The sequence below is a fragment of the Anomaloglossus baeobatrachus genome, chromosome 5, assembly GCF_048569485.1.
Source record: "Anomaloglossus baeobatrachus isolate aAnoBae1 chromosome 5, aAnoBae1.hap1, whole genome shotgun sequence".
Lineage (NCBI taxonomy): Eukaryota > Metazoa > Chordata > Amphibia > Anura > Aromobatidae > Anomaloglossus > Anomaloglossus baeobatrachus.
The window spans coordinates 416,253,312-416,275,305 of NC_134357.1; the positions used below are offsets into that span (position 1 = coordinate 416,253,312).

The 21,994-nt window shown below is 49.4% G+C and overlaps 1 protein-coding gene across 2 annotated transcripts in view; it reads right to left on the bottom strand.

Moving 5' to 3' along the window:
- Positions 1-9,057, bottom strand: part of ACE (angiotensin I converting enzyme) — a 67,638-nt gene extending 58,581 nt beyond the window's left edge. Inside the window, exon 1 of one of the 2 annotated variants that reach the window (XM_075350269.1) lies at positions 8,637-9,057. In XM_075350269.1, coding sequence (XP_075206384.1) covers positions 8,637-8,894 — 258 coding nt within the window. In that variant the 5' untranslated portion in view covers positions 8,895-9,057. Of the gene's footprint in view, positions 1-8,238; positions 8,298-8,636 lie in introns of those variants that run through there. The other variant, XM_075350270.1, reaches the window with a different exon arrangement.
- Between the last annotated feature and the right edge of the window lie 12,937 nt (positions 9,058-21,994).

Consider the following 21,994-nt stretch of genomic DNA (forward strand, 5'->3'; position numbering starts at 1 on the left):
TCACTATGTAATTTATCTATTTGCATACTTGGGAAATGTTCCCTTTACATGCATTATGGTTTTTCCTTGTATTGTGACACGTAAAAAAAAAAAAAACCTTTCAAAAATAAAATTGATAAAAAACCGCAGCATTTAATTTGCATATTTTGTGGCAAAAACCATGCGTTCAAAGAAGCAGCATGTCAATTGTTTTTGCCATTTTTGGTGCGTTTTGCTAACATTGAAGTCAATGAGAAATGGCAAAAACCAAGAAACTTCAAATTTCCTGCGTTTTACCTGTTTTTTTTTGTGCTGAACACATGCGTTTTTGACTTTAAAACGCATGTTTTTCTGACAATAATGGAATAATATGTCCCTTTACACAGTCAGACAAGAAAATTTTGATTTTATTGCCATTTTAAAATTATAAAACCGCTATAATTTCATGAAATAAATATTTTCTTTAATAATTCCAAAATTATATGTTTCTTTTTTTCATGATTTTTGACTATTTAATCTTTATTTAGCAGTGTCTTGATGTTCAAAACACATCTGTCAAAACGTAGGTGACAAAGCATGTAAAAAGCGCTAACAACGCATCTAACACATGCGTTTTTAGCGCAAAATTTCTGGAAAAGGCAACTTTGGCTAAATCAATTAAGGCAAAAAAGGTGCATTCTAAACTGCAAGTAGGAGAACGCAAAGTGCGGTCATAGCCTAAAAAGGAGTATTCCCATCTCCAAGATCCTATCCCAATAGGAGGTGTAATAAAAAGATTAGCAAATACCTTTAATGAGAAATTTAGTATAGCTCTCCTGATTAGCCATTATTACTACAATGCATTGGATAGGATCTTTGAATACCCGTTTAATCCTTTTGGTCCCCTGGAAGGTAAGCAGCTACGGCATTTTGCAGCCCGTTCAAACCACCAAGCCTAGTAAGGTGTATGGTATTTTAACAAGTAATGAAAAGAAAGTTAACCATAGGAAAGAAAAGACATCCCCTGTAGCTGAATTTATTAGGCGAGTGAGGCCAGAGGGCAAGTAAAGTAAATGTTAAGCTTCTGATTAGCCACAGCTTAGGAAGTCAAATTCAGACCAGGCATCCTTATTACCCCACAGATTTTATATTCATTGGGGGAGATTAACCACAAGCATTGGCAAAGTCAGTCTTAAAAAGGAACCTGTCAGGTGCAAATTGCAATATGCACCCAGACACGAGCAGTTCTGGGTATGTGGCGCCCTGGACAAGCCAGGACGTCACAGGTACTGCAACAACACACCCCCACACCCCGGCTAGGCACATCTAAGTCAGACAAAAATCCTTGTAGCCTCCCTCCAGGTGCTTATGTCCACACCAGGGGGTGGAGCCAGGAGGTTGGCCCCACCTGCCGAGGAGTTCACAGTCCTGGAGGTGGGAAAAGGAAGAGAGTAGAGTTCAGAGAAGGAGGAGGAGAGGAGTTGAGTTTGGAGAGTTGAGGAGTGAAGTGGTAGAGCAGACTGACCATGTCCGGGTGCGTGGCCCGGGCACATACAGCATGGTTGGCAGACGGTGGTGACCGTCTGCAGGAGGGGCTGATTGACGTGAATCGTAAGTACCGGGGAGGGGCGGTGGCCCGCCGGTACCGGATCGGGGAGCGAAGAGAAGCCAGCACCATTCGGCAGGGCCTACGGACCCCGACCAGGCTTGGAGTCGCTGTAAAACCGGTCAAATCCGTTAGCGAAGGGAACCTCCGGGGTTTCCCAGCAGTCAAGACTCGATTGAAGGCAACCGCTCAAACCGTGAAGGGAAATACAGTCACCGCCAAGGCTACAGTTCCCAGGGCCAGAGCCTGCGGGCAAAAGGGGCTCCCTCAGCATCCATCCAAGCTGGGGAGCGGGTTACCGGTGGGAAGCCATCTGAACCGAGAACATAACACAGGTGCAGGGAAAGGCAGTCACCGCCAACCTACCGGGAGAAGAACCACCGCAGCAGTCTGTGGGACCCGTCCATCCAGCCGTTTGTTTTACCGGAGACTTTGCATTCATCATTGGCTGAGTGAGTACCACCGTGTCGTGCGGCACCGCGCTGCCCCCGCGACCCTGCACCTCACCAGGTCCCGTAACCCACCTGCCATTCCTCCCTCACCGGGCCCCGGGACAACCAACCCCCCTACCCACGGAGGGGGAAAACACGAACATCCAAGCTGCTCCCCGTCATCGCTCCCGGGATCCCCGTCCAGAGCAGCGGTGGTGTCACAACCATGGGTGGCGTCACAGACAAATCCCCCAAACCATTCCCCTTTTCACTCACGGGCGAGGAGCGCCGCTCGAGTCCCCGGATCTGGCCCACCGCTCGAGCCACCGAGCAGCAAGCGAAGCAGCGCCGGACCCGAGCGTGGTGAGCGCAGCGTCCCCTCCCGCGACAGGTACATATTTCTAATCCCTGCCTAACCGTCCCTGTATACACTAGCATAGAGATCTTTAGAAATACTTTCTAAAGATCTTTTACCGTATGCTAATGAGCTAGGGAATAAACCCCTGGGCGTTGGTGTCCTGGCCAGTCGCCCCCTATGGGCGTGCCAACATGCTAATGAATATGCAGAGTCACAGGATGATCACTCACCTCTCCATCGCATCCGACGGGGATTTCAGCTCAGTGCGCATTTCCCCGGAGTTTGGGTCATGCGCAATATGAAGCCGGCTGTATGTGTCCTGGCTTCAAAATGAAGAAGTGCACATGTCCCAAACTCCAGGGTCATGAGCACCAAGCTGAAATCCCCCATCGTATGCGATGGCAACGGAGAGGTGAGTGAGATTATCCTGTGACGCTGTATATTCATTAGCATGTTAACACGCCCACAGGGACGTACTAACATGCTAAAGGGGGTGACTATCCAGGGTACTAGTGCCCTCACTCATTAGCATACGGTAAAAGATCTTTAGAAACTTTCTAAAGATCTCTTTATCTATGCTAGTGTATACAGGGATTAGCAATATGCACCCAGAACTGCTCGTTGATCTGGGTTCATATTGGGCCTGACAGGTTCCCTTTAAGAGCTTGCTGTAGTATGATGTGCAGAAGTCATCTTCTCAGTGCACTACTCCAGTCTCAGCATTTCTGGGAGTACAGTACCCAGGCACTTTGATGGGGAGAGCCATGCACCATCCCAGATCCTCCCATCATGGAGGAGCTGCTTCAAACTGGCATGAAAAAGGTCAACATTTCTGGGCTATCCTGCGTTGCAAAGATTTTGCAAGGCAAATTGTTATGCCAGATTTCTGGCCAAAATACTGAAATTTGTGGTTATTAGGTTTCATTTAATTAGTCCACAACAAAACTAGTGATTAGGGAGTGTGAGTGACGCCCTGGACATCCCCGGGGGAAGGGGGGGGGGGGGGTTGGGGGGGGTCACAGGTCACTACACACCCCCACCCCAGTAAGGTACCATCAGTCAACCAAAGACCTGATTGCCTCCCTCAGAGTTAGACAGGCACACCAGGTGGGTGGAGTCAGGCAGATAGACACACCCCCCAAGGAATCTGCTGGCCTGAGGCAGGAGACACAAGCAGATTAAGTTTGGAGAGAGGAAAGAGGACAGTTCTGTGGGGGGCCTGGGTTGGAGCCTAGGACCCCCGATCAGTCAGGCAGGCAGGCGGTAGTAGCCTCCTGCAGGCGACCGGGAATACGACCAGCGGAACCGTAAGGGACCGGGACAAGGTAGTGGCCCGCCGGAACCGAACCGGGGAGCTAACTGGATACCGGAGCACCAGGCAGGGTACTCAGACCCCGAACTAGGCTATAAGCCACCACCATAGTCAAATCAACTGTTTGCGGTTTGGACCTCAGGGGTTCGTTCCCACCCAAGTCTCGATTGAAGGCAACAGCCCAACCTGTCCAGATAGGTGCCACCGCCAAAGGTCAGAGATCCAAAGGGCCAGCGTCTACGGGCAAACGGGCTCCTACGACACTTATACGCTGGGGAGCGGACTACCGGTGCCCAGGCACAGTAGTCAGATACACACAGGTGCAGGAGAAAGGCGGACATTGCCAACCCTACTGGAGAAGCTGCAGCCGGCTGCGAGCCCCGTTCATCACCCAGTTTGGTTTACCAGCGACTCCTGTGCCTGGTATCGGTATGATTACACCAGTGTCCTCAGGCTGCGCCCTGCACCCCGGCCCTCGCCAACTGGGCCCAACATCCCCCTACCCACGGAGGGGTCAATACCTAGCTGCGCCACTACACCACTCCCAGGAGTCCCGTACCTTCACTGCAGCGGTGGTGTCCATAATCACCACAACTTGTGGGTGGCGTCACGCACTACCATCCCAAAACCAAATACCCGCATCCCCCCGCACATAGCGCCAACCCCCCCCTTGCAGAGCGCCGTGACCCGTGAGAGGCTCGAGCCACCACCCGTAGTACACGAGCACGGACCTGAGTGGCTCGGCGGTCGCAGCCTAGGCTGCGGGGTGGTACATGAGCACAATATGACTGTTCAAGCCCAACAAGAGCTCGGTGCACCCTTGGAAGAAAAGATGGAAAACAAGTAGGGAAGGTGCACCAAGAGCCTGAACAGGCAGTCATTTTGTGCTGACTGTCTCTTTAAAAGCGTGGTTTTGGGGGTTTTTTTTAAAAAAACAAAAACAAACATAGTCAGGAAATACAGCATGCATGGCAAGAGGTCAAGGTGATCAGTGAATGAATATCTATGTGAATACGTAAAGAAATATGACGTTTCCTAGGCAGGATACACAGTGTGCCTGGCCATCACTTCCCAATGGAGATTTAGATTGTCACGATCATCATGTCAAGGATGTAAATATACATTCTGTCAATGAGAAGGGGTTAAAGCATTCTTGGCCACATTAATCCTGTACATTGTGCCTGTTTCCTGCGCACATCTGTAATCCTGCCCCAGAGTCGCACTGTGCTGCGCTATCTCCTCCAGCAGCAGCGCTCATTCTCCATCCAATTAGTGTGTAATCGCCGTTGCGTTCCGCTGATTACAGCTCTATGCTCATTACTCAGGAAAATCAGCTCGTTTTAAGGTTTTCCTTCTTCCTGGAGGTTTATTTTTTCATAGTTTGTCCTATTTCTTGTACAGCTGGACATACTATAGCATTTAACGCTTAATTGCTTTCTTTATCTATGTTAGCTTTTGTCTTCCTGGCATTTGCGGAATGCCTATCAGCAATGTGCAGCTTATGGTTCCTAATGCACAGGCCTTTCTCCCCTTCATGGACAGATTCTTCAGAAATGGGCACTGTTTGCATAAAACCACTCATGACCCGGCTCATAGATGTGTATAGCGGCCATGCATTGGGAGCTTTCCCCATAACCATTCTAGAATTGTATAGATTGTTGTTTAGTTCTTTATTTTAAGGTCTTGCCCCTTTGGCACAAACCATTGCTAATAGAATGGCATGCCCAGAGAACACAATGCGCAGTGCCTGGGCTCCAGTGTTATTGGCTTTGGTCAGCAGGGTAAGAGGGCAGAGAACATGAAGGAGCCCCTCAGGCAGGGCTCTCCTATGGTGTCCGCTCCTACCGTGAATTCCAATATTGGAGGTCCACCAGAAAAATGCATCTGAGTATACACAGCTGCATCCTTTACAAGACTTACAGAAAGTCATCAGCACTATGCTCAAAGTGTCTTCCAAGATACAAAATTAGCTATTACACAAGTTCCACGTTTGCCTCATTGTTTCTACCTTTATCCTCAAATTAGTTTGTTTTTTTTTTTTAATCCATTTTTTTTTTTTTTTAAAATGGGAATCTGTCACCAGATTTTTGCTGCCTAATCTGAGAGCTGCATAATCTAGAAACAGACCCTGATTCCAGCAAGGTGTCACTTACTGAGCTGCAATTTGATAAAATCAGTTTTAGCAGGAGACCACCACTGCCATAAGTACCATTTACCTACTGCAGGGTATATGCTCGTTTTATTTTAGACAAAACTTAAAACTATTAAATGGCCAGTGTGAACATGCTCTTATACATGAATACCAATTGATACTGTGCTCATTTCTTTTGCCTCATTAGATGACTAGTAAATCTGCTGTCATGCAGTCCTCCATATTCAGGAGCTACATGTAACCCCACCACTGATTGTAAACTGCATAGACAGAAAGCTGCTAATCAGTGGTGGGGAGGGTTAAGCAGAGCTCATGAATATTAAAGGATATCTTTAGAATGTAAGCCTGCAAGGACAGGGCCTTCTTCCCTCTGTACTAGTCTGTCCATTGAAACTTGTATATGTAACCCCCTTCTCGTGTACAGCACCATGGAGTCAATGGTGCGCTAAAAAATAATAAATAAGATTATATTATATGGCAGCAGGATTACTCCAAAAAAAAAATGACCGTTTAATCAGGCGATTACAAATATTGGAGCTAGCAGCCCAGTAAACGATACATCGCTGGAATAATGGTCTCTGCACCTCCAAACTCCACTCAGGTGTGGTAAGAAAAACCTAGTGACAGATACTCTAGATAAAACAGTGATTTTGGTGAATGACTAAAATTTTAACCATAGGGAATCAGTGTTGCCAAAATTGTTCTAAGGGCATGGTCCCATGTGACAAAGGCTGCAGATTTGCAGGTGGAAAAATCCAAGGTGTGTATTACAATATTGTCAAAAAACAACCACACAGCATTTATAGAATGAGAGAGAAATGCACTGCTATATAGCATTGAAATCAGCATGTTAATTTATGCTGTAGGTCTTTAAACCGTGGATTTCAAACTTTATAACTATATCAAACTGCAGGCGATTGTTGTGCAGCCGACGTTTGCCCATGTGAACGCACCCTTAGGATACCTCTACCATCTCCTGTAGCAACAAAAACCGTAACAGATCTCCTTGCAAAAAAAAAAAAAAAATAAATAAATAAATAAATAAATAAAAAAAAAAAAAAGCGGCTGCTTTTCTGGCCATATCTGCAACATGCCATTATGTTAATGTTAGACCATGTGGCTGATTTCTCCAGGTGTCATCCCCAATGCTGGTTCTCCATTATCCTGCAGATTTGCTGCTGAAGATCTTCTATTTCCCCAATTCCCAACACATGCATCTGTCCTAAAATGATCCCGACTTTAGCCAATCCTGGCAACCCTACACTACAAAATATAATATAAATATATAATATAGTCAGAGTAACCCATCCAAAGAATACTGTTCTGACAAACAATGTTCCGCTTTGTTATTATTCAGTGTACTTTACCAGAGGCCATTTTTCTATTCCCCTTCTGTTTACATGCTATTTTTGGAATCCTCCGACCCACAGCAAAATTAGATCATACAGTCTGGATTCAGCCCTGCGGTTTGAGGAGGATGTGATCATAATACCCTGAAATACAGGCACAGCATGGCTAGGATGTGCCTGATTGGTAGTTATTCTGACATGGTAGGGGTCAGGCATTTATAGACTACAGTGCTAAACAAACATTACATAGTGACAAAACAATGTATATCATTTATATTATATATTGAGACTATTCAAGCAAAATGTTAATAGCCGGTTAACATTCATATTCTGCTATAGGGTAAGAGGAGAGGAGCTGGAATTTTAAGTCAGACTTTCTTTTACCAAAATCCATCCTGAAATGCTCACATTTTAACAAGGATACCATGTGGCTCCAGGAAAGACTAGCTAAAACCATGAGCTCTATAAAAAAAAAAAAAAAAAAACAAAAACCCAGTACCTTCTTTATTGTAGCCGATAGAATCCAGGAGAAGTGAATATTTTACAGTATTTTTGCATAGTAAATAGGGGCCATCAGACAGACAATAAATTCTTGCACTTTGGGATTCAGCTTAATGTAAATTATTTTCAGGGAGAAGGAAAGAATCACAATTGCCAAGCATTGGTCAGAGCAGGATGAAGGCTTGTAGTCATCTTTACCAGTAAAATACACAGTAAACTACACCAAAATAAATTGAGGCACAGCCCCCTCACCTACTGTTCGATAGTTGCCCATTTAATTAGACTCCAGCTAACCTCCTACATTCACACCTGGCACTATGCGACTACCCAGGTCTAATGGAGCCAGAACTTCACTGGTGTAGTTAATAAGTCCTTACTTTCCTAGCGCTCACCACAGCCCTGCTGGGCACAGTGGTGACCCCCTCAGCCGATATACTGTGCCTCCTTACCTGCTTGGCAGAGCTGTAGTCCATCAGGTTGGTGTTGTAGCCCCAACTGGCATACAGTGGTGCCCCTCAGTAGTGCTGGGCAAAGTGGTGACCCCCTCAGCCGGCATACACTGCCCTCTTACCTGCTTGGCAGAGTTGTAGTCCCAGTTGGCATACAGTGGTGCCCCCCAGCAGTGCTGGACAGTGGTGACCCCCGCAGCTGGCATACACTGCCCCCTTACCTGCTTGGCAGAGTTGTAGTCCCAGTTGGCATACAGTGGTGCCCCCCAGCAGTGCTGGACAGTGGTGACCCCCGCAGCTGGCATACACTGCCCCCTTACCTGCTTGGCAGAGTTGTAGTCCCAGTTGGCATACAGTGGTGCCCCCCAGCAGTGCTGGACACAGTGGTGACCCCCGCAGCTGGCATACACTGCCCTCTTAGCTGCTTGGCAGAGTTGTAGTCCCAGTTGGCATACAGTGGTGCCCCCCAGCAGTGCTGGACAGTGGTGACCCCCGCAGCTGGCATACACTGCCCTCTTACCTGCTTGGCAGAGTTGTAGTCCGTCAGGTTGGTGTTGTAGTCCCAGCTGGCTTGCACACTCATGAACAGCACCTCCTCCGCTGTACGGTTGAAGTCTCCGGCAAACTGTTGGGCAGCAGCTTCATCGGTCCCATAACTGTCACCTGGCAGCCAGGCACTGTCCAGAGCTGTGGTGCTGCCCACCAGGAGCAGCCCCCAAAGAAGAGTCCTGATCATCTCCAGCCTCTGCCAGCCAGGTGGTCCCACGTTCACCTTCATCCCCCTCCCCCTGTGGGTGAAGCAAGAGACTCACTGGTTACAAGGTCTTTTATAAAGAAAAAGGAGAAGCCAGCCCTCTGGTGCTACCTCCTGCCAGAGATAAGACACAGGCTGCCCCTCGCCATCCTGTAGCAATGTCACAATTCACAGGGACAGGGAGGAATCCAAAGTCCTTCACACACCTCATCCACCTCCGACAGACGCCGCTCCGTCCCCCCTCCTCCTCACAAGGAGCAACATCTTAACTCCTTGTGATCGCATGAGGAACACACTGCGCTCTGCTGCATCCTGACCGTGCACAGACCCATCACTGCACAGGGCATTACATACACTGTGCAGGGGGATTCTAGGGTACATACATACACCTCATAGTATCTCTGGTACCAATATACACAACTATATACTGTGAGATGGCAAAATAGACAACCTATAGAACACACACACACACACACACACTATATCTTATATCAGTCCCAGGCAGTCTATACATCACATTTGAAGTACAGGGTAACAACCACTGCTGGACACACATATACATACATACATACATACATACATACATACATACATATATAGTGCACTATATGCACTGGCGGACATAGACCAAGAAGGGCCACTGTGCAATATATGGGCACTCTGCAGCCCAAAACCTCAAAATGCACAATTCCACCTGCTTTGGAGGTAGAGATGGACCCCATTACATCCTGGGCCCCTGTGCGGTTGCACCAATGATATGTCTGCCACTGTCCACTCTATAGTGCACTATACATACAGGGCGGCCTGTAACCACTGCCAGACACTATATAGGCCACTGATCATATATGCACTGACATCAGTAGCAGAGGTCCTCTGGGTCACCATGATGAATCAGCCCCCTACCACGTTTACCATTTCTCATTTGCAGACAATTCTAAATTTGTACCATTTTAAATGTCTATAGTATATTCATTTTTTTTTTAATTTCTGCCATTGTGATTGGTTTAGAGTCTCCAGATGTTTTTGCACAATCATTTGTGATTTTTCAGAAAATTCACAACTTTATTTGAAAATTACTCTGATCCCTCCCTGTGGAGGGGTTGTTAAATATTTCAGCATATGCAAAGAAACAGCAACAAAGGGAAAAACATAAACAAAAATCTGTCCCAAAGCTCCAGGTACTAACAAAATCAGAAACCCCTTTGTAACCTTTAGACCTCAGAAATACCCACGAGTTTTGCTGTGGGTAAATGCTTAGTTATTAGGACCATGATCAGTGTATATGGTCTTTCCAAGCCACATTCAGTTGGCTCCATGCACATCCCTCAGTCAGACATCCATTTTTATGGCATGCATTATGCCTTTTTCACAGCTAGAAACACATACTGTATAATCTATATAGCAACATCCCAGTTTCTTTTACACAACACTAAAAAACAACTAAAAACAAACAAACCCCATACACTGACCAAGATCAGTCATAAATCTAGGCCAGTAGACTGATAAAATTCTGTTTTTACTCAGGAAAACCCCCATTTGAAAGGCCTTTGCCTTCTCTTACCTGCACAGGTTATCTTCTACCTTTGTAGACAGTGAGACAACTATAGACAATGCCGCTAAAGTGAAGCGCCAGCCTTACAGCTCTACACTATTCCAGGCAGCTCATTTCCAGCAGGCCACCCTCAGCTGTGCAAGGATCACATTGAAAACAATATATAAACACCTGAAGGAGGTAATTAAATTAATTAACCTCTGCACTACCAAGATAAACTTCAAGATCAAGTTCAGATGGACTCGAAAAAGCATGTGTCTGTGTTTGATCAGTATTTGTTTAGGCGGGTACTTTCACACTTGCGTTGTTTGGCAGCCGTCGCAATCCGCCGCTTTGGCAAACAGCACAATCTGTTAACGGATGTGCGCTGTTTCCCATTGACTTGTATTGATGATGCATTGCGACTGATGGTCCTGCGTTGTATCCACCGGCCGACGCTGCGTTGCATCTGCCGGGCGGAAAGAACGCAGCATGTAGCGTTTTTCTGCGCTTCCCAGAGCGTCAGTTTTATAATGGAAGCCTATGGTGGCGGAATCCGTCATTTGATGGATTCCTGTGACGGATCCGTCTTTACACAACTGCGCATGCTCAGTTGAGTAAATTGCTGAAAAAAAGGCTACAACGGATTCCGTTGTTTTGCAGGATCCATCACATCTGTTGTGCCACTATTTGCAACGCATCCGTTACATCCGTCACACAACGCAATGCGACGGATGCCGCATAACGCAAGTGTGAAACTAGCCTTAGCTATTCCCTCTGTATTTTCATTAATTCTTCATGGACTAGTCTCGTCTATATTGTGTATGAGACTTGCCTATTCCACTCAACTGGTGTACACAAAAATACTCAGATCTCATATGGATCAATCGCATAACGTCCAATTCTTACCGATACAAGGGAGACTTGTGACCGATTCATGTATTGGGGTCCATGTTTGGATTGATTTGCATAGATGTGTGAATCACCCCTAACAGATTTAGGTTTCATTCAGGCATCTTTTTTCCTTGTAAACATTCTGTTTTTTTCACGGATAGAACACGTACCCATTATCATTTAATGCAGACCGACTCACGGATCAAACTCGCCTACACAAGTCTATAGGGCCGTGAAAAACTCAGCACACTGATGGCAAGCCTAGTTGCATCCTACTGTTGTCCGGCTTTCACTGACTGCTAGGAGAAGAAGAAACCTCCATCAGTTTCCACATGAGAATAAGTGATAAATCACTGATGATGAAAACGGACATATTGCCAAACACAGACAAAAATCTGATCCATCACATTGGAGGAAATCGGTCTTTTTTTCATTTAGAAGAAAAACCAGTGACATCTGAATGAGATTTTTTAACCTCCATACGTAGGGATAATCTGCAGGCAAATAGCATTTAAATTCTGTTTAGCCGCCATACTGAAAGTGCAGCTACAGGGAGAAAATTAAGTTTTGGGGTCCGATTCATAAAGATTGGCGTTGTTCTTTCCGGTCTTGTTGAGGGGGTGCGCTGAAGTCAGACACTCCTGAATCATGAAGAGCTGCCCACCTATTCATGAATCTGGAGCGTCTGATGAGTGGTGTGTGTCTAGATGTGCTACCCCAGAAATTTCACTCCAGTCAGATACTGGAGTGAGATTTCTGAAGTTCAGAACACCACAGCTAGTCATGAGACCATGTTCACACAGTGTTTGTAAGGCTAGTTTCACACATCCGGCTTTGCGACGGTTTGCCGGATTCGGCGCACGCCAGTATAGTGTACACAGTACAATGGCAGTGCGACAAGCGCCGGTCACATTCTGTCATGTTCAAAACAAGAAAGCCTACAGAGACACCATCACATGTTTCTCAACGCTGGCAGGAAACTAGCCAGGTCGTTCACCGGGAAGGAACAACCACGGGAAGGGCAGTCTCCAGTCAAGGAGACCACCTATGCCAAACATGGTATCCATCCACAGACAGCTGTTTTTGGGTATTTGCCCCTCATCAGTGTGGAGTAGGAAACTGGCTAGTGGGAGCATTGCCTAGTAGAAGACTACATAAGCAAGGATGGTTGACCTTAGGGAGATCAACATCCAACACCGCGGAGACACCATCACGTGTTTCTCAATGCAGTGATTCTAGAGCAATGCCCCCTGGGAAATATTCAAAACAAGAATGCCTACGGAGACACCATCACATGTTTCTCAATGCTGGCAGGAAACTAGCCAGGTCTTTCACCAGGAAGGAACAACCACGGGAAGGGCAGTCTCCAGTCAAGGAGACCACCTATGCCAAACATGGTATCCATCCACAGACAGCTGTTTCGGGGTATTTGACCCTCATCAGTGTGGAGTAGGAAACTGGCTAGTGGGAACATTGCCTAGTAGAAGACTACATAAGCAAGGATGGTTGACCTTAGGTAGATCAACATCCAACACCATCCTTGCTTATGTAGTCTTCTACTAGGCAATGCTCACACTAGCCAGTTTCCTACTCCACACTGATGAGGGGCAAATACCCCGAAACAGCTGTCTGTGGATGGATACCATGTTTGGCATAGGTGGTCTCCTTGTCTGGAGACTGCCCTTCCCGTGGTTGTTCCTTCCCGGTGAAAGACCTGGCTAGTTTCCTGCCAGTGTTGAGAAACATGTGATGGTGTCTCCGCAGGCTTTCTTGTTTTGAATATTTCCCAGGGGGCATTGCTCTAGAATCACTGCGTTGAGAAACACGTGATGGTGTCTCCGCGGTGTTGGATGTTGATCTCCCTAAGGTCAACCATCCTTGCTTATGTAGTCTTCTACTAGGCAATGCTCCCACTAGCCAGTTTCCTACTCCACACTGATGAGGGGCAAATACCCAGAAACAGCTGTCTGTGGATGGATATGTCGCGGGCGGAGGAGGGGACGCCGCGCTCTCCCACTGCTCGGGTCCGGCCGCTGCTGCTGCTGCGGCTGCCGCTGCTCGGTGGTGGCTCGAGCGGTGTGCCGGATCCCGGGGACTCGAGCGGCGCTCCTCGCCCGTGAGTGAAAGGGGTTTGTTGGTGGTGGGGGAAGGAATTTGGTTATTGTCCGTGACGCCACCCACGGTTGTGGTGATTTTTGGTAACACCACCGCTGCTCTGTATGGGGATCCCGGGAGCGGTGACAGGGAGCAGCTGAGTTGTTAGTTCTCCCCTCCGTGGGTAGGGGTTGGTTGTCCCGGGGCCCAGTGATGGGGTGGAGGATGGGTGATGGCAGGCCGGGTGCGGGGCCTGGTGAGGTGCAGGGTCGCGGGGCAGCGCTGTGCCGCACGGGCACGGTGGTACTCACTCAGCCTGAGACGATGACACAGTTCTTGGTAAAACACACAGCTGGAAAGACGGTTCCCACGGACGGCTGCTGTTGCTTTTCCCCGGTAGTTAACGGTGACTGTCTCTTTCCCTGCACCTAGTACTTCTGTTGGTTCCAATGGGTTCCCACCGGTAACCCGCTCCCTGGCTTGGATATGGGCCGGAGGAGCCCCTCTTTGCCCGCAGGTGCTGGCCCTGAGAAACTGGTGCCTTGGCGGTGGCGGTGTCTCTCTCATACGGTTGGACTGTTGCCTTCAATCGGGACTTAGTTGTTTGGAAACCCGGAGGTCCCCTTCACTGACGGATTTGGCAAATTCACGGCGACTCCAAGCCTTGCCGGGATCTGAAAGGCCCCTGCCAATGGTGCTGGCTTCTCCTTGTGTACCGGTCCAGTACCGCCGGGCCACCGCCCGTCCACGGTCCTTACGGCAACTCCGATAGGCCACTCCTGCAGACGGTCACCGCCGTCTGCTAACCTTGCTGTCTCTGTCCGGGGCACACACCCGGACGCTCTCAGATAGTTGCTCCACTACCACTTTACTCCTCACACTCTCCCGTCCAAAACTAAACTGGTCTCTTTTCCCGCCTCCAGGACTGTGATCTCCTCGGTGGGCGGGGCCAACTGCCTGGCCCACCCCCTGGTGTGAACATCAGCCCCTGGAGGAAGGAGGAAGGCAACAAGGATTTTTGGGTCTAGCTTTGATGTGCCTAACCGGGGTGTAGGGTGTGGTGATGTCATTACCTGTGACCCCTGGCTTGTCCAGGGCGTCACAGATACCATGTTTGGCATAGGTGGTCTCCTTGACTGGAGACTGCCCTTCCCGTGGTTGTTCCTTCCCGGTGAAAGACCTGGCTAGTTTCCTGCCAGCGTTGAGAAACATGAGCTAGTGTCTCCGCAGGCTTTCTTGTTTTGAATATTTCCCAGGGGGCATTGCTCTAGAATCACTGCGTTGAGAAACACGTGATGGTGTCTCCGCGGTGTTGGATGTTGATCTCCCTAAGGTCAACCATTCTTGCTTATGTAGTCTTCTACTAGGCAATGCTCCCACTAGCTAGTTTCCTACTCCACACTGATGAGGGGCAAATACCCAGAAACAGCTGTCTGTGGATGGATATCATGTTTGGCATAGGTGGTCTCCTTGACTAGAGACTGCCCTTCCTGTGGTTGTTCCTTCTCGGTGAAAGACCTGGCTACTTTCCTGCCAGCGTTGAGAAACATGTGATGGTGTCTCCGCAGGCTTTCTTGTTTTGAATATTTCCCAGGGGGCATTGCTCTAGAATCACTGCGTTGAGAAACACGTAATGGTGTCTCCGTGGTGTTGGATGTTGATCTCCCTAAGGTCAACCATCCTTGCTCACATGCTGTCATGTGACCGGGGTATTTGACCCGGAAGTTGCGGCGCTGCCATTGTACTGTATACACTGTCTTGGCGTGCGCCGAATCCGGCAAAATGGCAAAAAGCCGGAAGTGTTAAACCGGCCTAAGCCAAAACCAGGAGTGGAAAAATTAGAGGAAAAGTATAATAGAAATGTGTTGCCCAGGGTTATGGGGTACTCAGTCTCGGGCAGTGTATAACTGGGGAATGTCACTTTGGTGGCCGTTGCCCGGTTCTGTACCCTGGGTGCTTTTTGAAAAGGGATATTTACAGGGGATTGTTGAATAAAGTTTATACGTGACGCCACTTGTGGTTTTGTGGCTAGAGGGATGGAGCCACCACTGCACAATGTTCACTACTGGAGCTGGTGTTAGTGGCAGCCTGGAAGTTAGGCCCTCCGCAAGCAGTGCCAGGGCCCAGAGGATAGGTGTTGCAGGTGGGTGTTGAAAGAAGGTAGGCCACAATGGAAGTTTGGTGTAACTGGTTCTTTTTACTCACTGCAAGCTGGTAACTGGTCACCCGAGGCTGGCTGGTCTTAACCGCGGGTCCCCTTAGTCCCAGTGCCGGTTTAGGGACCTGGTGGCTTCTTTCCCCTGCACCTGTCTTTGGTTGGTGAGTCCCCGTGGCGTAGAGCGGCTGAGGGTCCCCTCTTGCTTGTCTTCTTCAGCAGTCCGTATGACGGTAGCGTGAACCCTGTGACGTTGGAGTCTCTGGTCCAGTCCCCTGTTGTCCCTTTGCTACTGAGTCCCGAACTTCAAGGTCAGTGAGGTCCTTGATGGTCCCCTCACTGTTCAGATTTTATCAGATCTGCATTGAAGCTTTTGCCTGACCTAGGATTCTGTACTCTGTTGGTGCGTAGTTTCGGGAGTACTCCACCGTACTCCACCGGCAACTAACCGCCTGGGCCCTCAGGTCACTGTTTACTCCGGTCAGTCCGTCTGCTCACTTTCACAGTCTCTCCTTCACTTCCACCATTACTGTCTCTCCTTCACTGTCTCACTCTCCACTGTCTGACTCTTCACTGTCTGCCCCTACCACCTAGTCGTCTAGTGGATTGGACTGGCTCCACCTCTAGGTGGCCATCCATTGGTCCAACCCAAGCCTGGTACCATTCTATGGGGGATGATTGGGGAAAACAGGGATTACCTGGAGTGTTTGTGTGTTACCGGCACTGGTCTTCTGGGTCCCTAAGGGGTAGGCCCTGCATCCCGGTGGAGATGCAGTACCTTGTAGCTCCCTGATGGCTTCAGGGGAGCTACAGAAACACGTCACCACTTCTGCATTTTTCACCTACTCCTGATTTTGGCTACAAATACTCATATGAAATACTGACCAAATACTGAATGTGTGACCATGGCCTTAGAAGAACTGTGACATCACACCACCATCTTATCCCAGCTCTGCACATTTTGGGAGATCTGGGAGAGACTGATGTGAAAGAGCTGCAAAATTTAGGTTGAGCCTACATTTTGCGAGTTTTCAAATCTTTAACTCCAGAATTCTTGCGCTCTAATCACTCCCCAGCACATTGACAGCCTGATCTATACATCTACACTGCACACATAGGCTGCAGAGCAAGCTGTCAAACAATGTGCTGGAGAGTGATTAGAGCCGCGCTCACTGTATAGCAAATGTTTACTCTAACTACTCCTTTCATATCCCAATGAAGGAATATAACTTCTATTTCTGCTTGTAGCAGGTTCTCCAGTAAGTTGGCTAGAAACATGTGCATCTCAATAAATTAGAATATCATCAAAAAGTTAATTTATTTCAGTAATTCAATACAAAAAGTTAAACATATTATATAGTCATTGCACACAGAAGGATCTATTTCAAGTTTTTATTTCTGTTAATGTTGATGATTATGGCTTACAGCCAATGGAAACCCAAAAGTCATTATCTCAGAAAATTAGAATATTGATAACAGAGAACAATAGAGGAAAATAGGGTTTTTTTGAGCCGCGCCAATGATCACTTCTCAGGTATTCAGATTAATGGATCTTTATTTTGCACAGGTCAACGCGTTTCTGGAGTCTCAGCTCCCTTCCTCAGGACCATCAGGCATAAGAACACATCAAATCAGTGAGATACCTGAGAAGTGATCATTGGCGCGGCTCAAAAAAACCCTATTTTCCTCTATTGTTCTCTGTTATCTGCAGTCTGGGTTGCTGCTGCCTTGATCAAAACTTTCCATGCCTGCATAGTAGTTGTGACTTTCACAACTTCACTTGGTGAGTATTACTGCTCCCTGTCTCTACCCCGTGTGTTATTGGGGTAAAACCCTATTGCGCTTCTTCTCCACAGCTTTTTACTCATCGGCAAAATTAGAATATTATAAGACCAACTGAAAAAATTATTTTAAATGTTGGCCTATGTGACGCCCTGGCCTAGCCAGGTAGTCACAGACACAACACCATGCACCCCCCCTTCCATGGACAGGTCACACCAGTCACACATTAAACCCTTGTTGCCACCCTCCAGGGTTGATGTTCACACCAGGTGGGTCGGAGCCAGGCGGTTGGCCCCACCCACCGAGGAGTTCACAGGCTGGAGGCGGGAAAAACACGAACAGAACAGTTGGTTTGAAGGAGAGTCCAGTTGTGGACGGCAGTAGAGTGAGTGAGGAGTGGAAACTGTTGGTGTCTGGGTTGGAGCCCAGGCACTTCAAGCAAGGTCGGGAGACTGTGATGGCTGTCTGCAGGAGTTGGTGAAGGTCAGCGGAACTGTAGGACCGGGGTCGGGCGGTGGCCCGCCGGTACCGAACCGGGGAGCCGATTGGAGCCAAGCACCAGGCAGGGTACTCCAACCCCGACTAGGCTTAAAGCCAACCTTTAGTCAAATTCTCTGATTGCAGTCTGGACCTCAGGGGTTCATTCCCAACCAAGTCCCGAGTGAAGGCAAAAGCCCAACCGTTCCGGATAAGTGCCACCGCGAAGGGCCAGAGATCCAAAGGGCCAGCGTCTGCGGGCAAACTGGCTCCTCTGGCACGTATACGTCGGGGAACGGAGACTCCCAGTGCCCAGGCATTGAAGTCAAGACACAAAACACAGGTGCAGGGAAATGACAGCCACCATCAACCTGTCCAGGGAGAACACCGCATCCTGCTGCGGGCCCCATCCATCCAGCCATTTGGTTTACCAGAGACTCTGTTCATCTGTGTCTGCGTGAGTACACCTGTGCCATCCGGCACCGTGCTGCGCTGCACCGCCACCCTGCACCCTGCCAAAACTCATTGTAGCGCCTGGTCCCACCAGACCCCGTGGGGGGCGTGCTCCCTCACATGTGCCCAGTCCCAGCATGGCTCCCACTAGCACTCCCAGTCATAGCCCCAGGCAGCGACGGCCTTCCTCTTACCGGTCCCATGGCTCTGCAGGCGCTGCTCCTGCTCCCAGGCATGCTGCAGCCTCTTCCTGTCTCCCTTCCTTACACAGAGCTGCAGTAAGTGACTCTAGGCTGCGCGTGAGGCCACGCCCCCTTTCTTAAAGCGGTATGCCCCGTTTTCTGGAAGTGACCTCAGAGCTCACCTGTTACCTAATGGGTATTTAGGTTCACCTCCCCCAGCAGCAGGCGCCCGAGCAACGCTTCCATTAGAGCCTTGCCAGTGTCCAGACCCCTTGTGCTGTTATCTGTTTTCTGTGCATTGATACCTGGTTCTAATCCCTTGTCTCACCGTAGTGCCATCCGTACCATTCCGGCTGGGGACGTCACCGCTCATACCGACAGTGGACGTCACCGTGCCCTACCTACCGTGGACATTATCTGTGCCGTACCTGCTGTGGACGTCACTGCTCATACCGACAGTGGACGTCACCGTGCCCTACCTGCCGTGGACATTATCCGTGCCGTACCTGCGGCGGACGTCACCTGCTGTGAACATCTCCGGTGCAGTTTCCGTGTCCTGCCGGCTGTGGATGTCACAACCTTGCTACACCTGGCCCTACAGAGACTCCTACTACCGGTTCCTGGCTGCCGTGCATTTAGGCCTTCTGGGGAGGCGCCGCACAGTCCCTGTATAGGGGTTCGCTGCTGGTCGCCTTCTCAGGGGAGTCCGGTGCACGGTCCAGTGGGTCCACCTCCGGACGCTCGCCGCTCCTCGGTGAGCGTAACAGTTTACTCGGGCCATGGACTCCGCCGGGATCAAGGTTAACCCGCTGACTGACCTGCAACAGGAGCTCTCCCACCAACGCGAGACCCAAGCAAGATTAGTGGCTCACATGAAGTCTGTGGAATCCCGTCTGGCATCCATGCAAACCTCCGGATCCTCCGACGGCTCCCAGTTAAGTGAACTACAGAAGGAACTGTCCCGCCAGCATGAGGCCCAGAGACGCATGGCCGAATATATGGCGTCTGTGGATTCCCGTCTATACGCCCTGCAGAATCCGGCCTCCTCAACAACCCCCGACTATGCGGGATTATCGACATGCATGTCTCCTTCCCACCTGGCCTCCCCACCCATGAATGGAGGGGATCCCCGTTTGTGTCGCGGTTTCTTAAACCAGTGCTCCCTGCACTTTGAGCTGTCTCCGCTGCAGCGAGCAACTGATCGCTCGAAAATCGCATTTATCATGTCTCATCTGACTGGTCAGGCTCTGGCTTGGATGAATCCGCTCTGGGAGAGGAATGACCCGACCGTTCAAGTCCTGTCCGTCTTTCTGACCACCTTCCATAAGGTGTTCGATAAGCCAGGCCGTCTCTCGTCTACTGCCTCTTCGCTCATGAGAATCCACCAGGGGAATCTTACCGTAGGACAGTATGCAATCGAATTCCGCACTCTGTCCTCCGAACTCAAGTGGAACAATGACGCCTTGGTAGCTGCCTTCTGGGAAGGGTTATCCGGTAAAATCAAGGATGAACTGGCCGGCCGGGATGTACCTACCACCCTGGAAGAGCTGATCTCTCTGGCTACCCGTATTGATCTCCGTTTCCAAGAGCGTGCCAGAGAAGTCACCCGGGCGAGAAGAACCCCGCGCCTTGCACCCACCTTCCAAAGGCCGATGTCACCTCCCTCCACCCGGCCTACTGCTCCGCACGAGCCCATGGAGGTCGATCGCGTCAGTGAGTCCAGACTGCAACAGAGGAATCGGAGAATGGCAGGAGAGTGCTTCTACTGCGGAAGTGCCAAACATCTGATTCAGGACTGTCCAGTAAAGCCGGGAAACTATAGAGCCTAGGGTCCATCGGAGAGGCCATCCTAGGTCATGCCAAGTCCTCTCCTTTTCTCAATGTACCTGTATCCCTGTCCTGTGGTTCCATCCGGTTGTCAGAGCATGCGTTCCTGGATTCAGGCTCTGCCGGGAACTTTATCCAACAAGCTGTGGTGGACCTACACCAGATTCCCGTCCGATGTCTTGCTACCCCCATCAGTCTTTCTTCCGTGGATGGAAAACCGCTATCCGAACCCATCCGGTACATCACGGAGAACTGTACTATGCAAGTGGGGTTGCTAAACTCTGAGACCATCGCCTTCCACGTACTCCCTGGCATGACGCATGCCCTACTATTGGGAATACCCTGGCTTCGGTCGCACAAGCCAGTACTGGACTGGGATTCTGGAGACATCCTGCAATGGGGTGCGTCTTGCCACAGCAACTGCCTGAAACCAGTGCATCCTCCGCACCGACCCGTTGAACCGGTCACCCTTCCCGGGTTACCCCCTGCCTATTGGGCCTATGCCGATGTCTTTGACAAGAAGGAGGCTGAGACGTTGCTGCCACACAGACCCTACGATTGTCCCATCGACCTGCTCTCCGGGGCAACCCCTCCGCGTGGGCGCATCTACCCTCTGTCCCGAGAAGAGACCCAAGCCATGTCTGATTACATAAAGGAAAATCTAGCACGAGGCTTCATCCAAAAATCCTCCTCTCCTGCCGGAGTGGGTTTCTTCTTTGTGGGGAAAAAGGACGGGGGTCTACGGCCTTGCATTGACTACCGCGGATTGAATAAGATCACGGTGAAGAACAGATACCCGCTACCCCTGATACCGGAACTGTTTGACCGCTTTCAAGGTGCCAAGATCTTCTCCAAATTAGATCTCCGGGGTGCATACAATCTGGTCCGCATTCGGTCGTGAGACGAATGGAAGACTGCGTTCAACACTTGGGATGGGCACTATGAATATCGAGTGATGTCCTTCGGGCTCAGTAACGCTCCAGCGGTCTTCCAGGAGTTTGTGAACGACGTCTTCCGTGACCTTCTATACACCTGTGTGGTTGTGTATTTAGACGACATCCTTATCTTCTCTCCGGACTTGCATACCCACCGAAGACATATCCGTCTTGTCCTGCGGAGATTGAGAGAGAATCGCCTTTACGCCAAACTCGAGAAATGCCTGTTTGAGCAGACCTCGCTACCCTTCCTTGGCCAGATAGTCTCTGATACTGGCCTGAAGATGGACCCCGATAAGGTATCAGCCGTACTGAATTGGTCCCGTCCGGAAGGGTTGAAGGCTATCCAGCGATTCCTGGGATTCGCCAACTATTACCGGCAATTCATTCCACACTTCTCGTCTCTGGTGCGTTCCATATCCTCTCTCACTCGCAAAGGGGAGAACCCTAAGAAATGGACCCTGGAAGCTGAAGAATCGTTCATGTCCCTTAAACGAGCCTTCGCTTCTGCTCCAGCCTTACACAGACCCGACACTAACAAGTCGTTTATCCTTGAGGTAGATGCCTCCTCATCCGGAGCCGGTGCGGTTCTTACACAGAAAACGTCAGAGGGTAAGACAGTAACCTGTGGCTTCTTTTCTAAGGCTTTCTCCCCAGCAGAACGAAACTACTCAATCGGAGACCGTGAGTTGCTGGCAATCAAGCTGGCCCTGGAAGAGTGGCGATACCTGCTGGAAGGGTCATTACATCCAGTTACCATCTATACTGACCACAAGAATCTGGCATATCTCCAG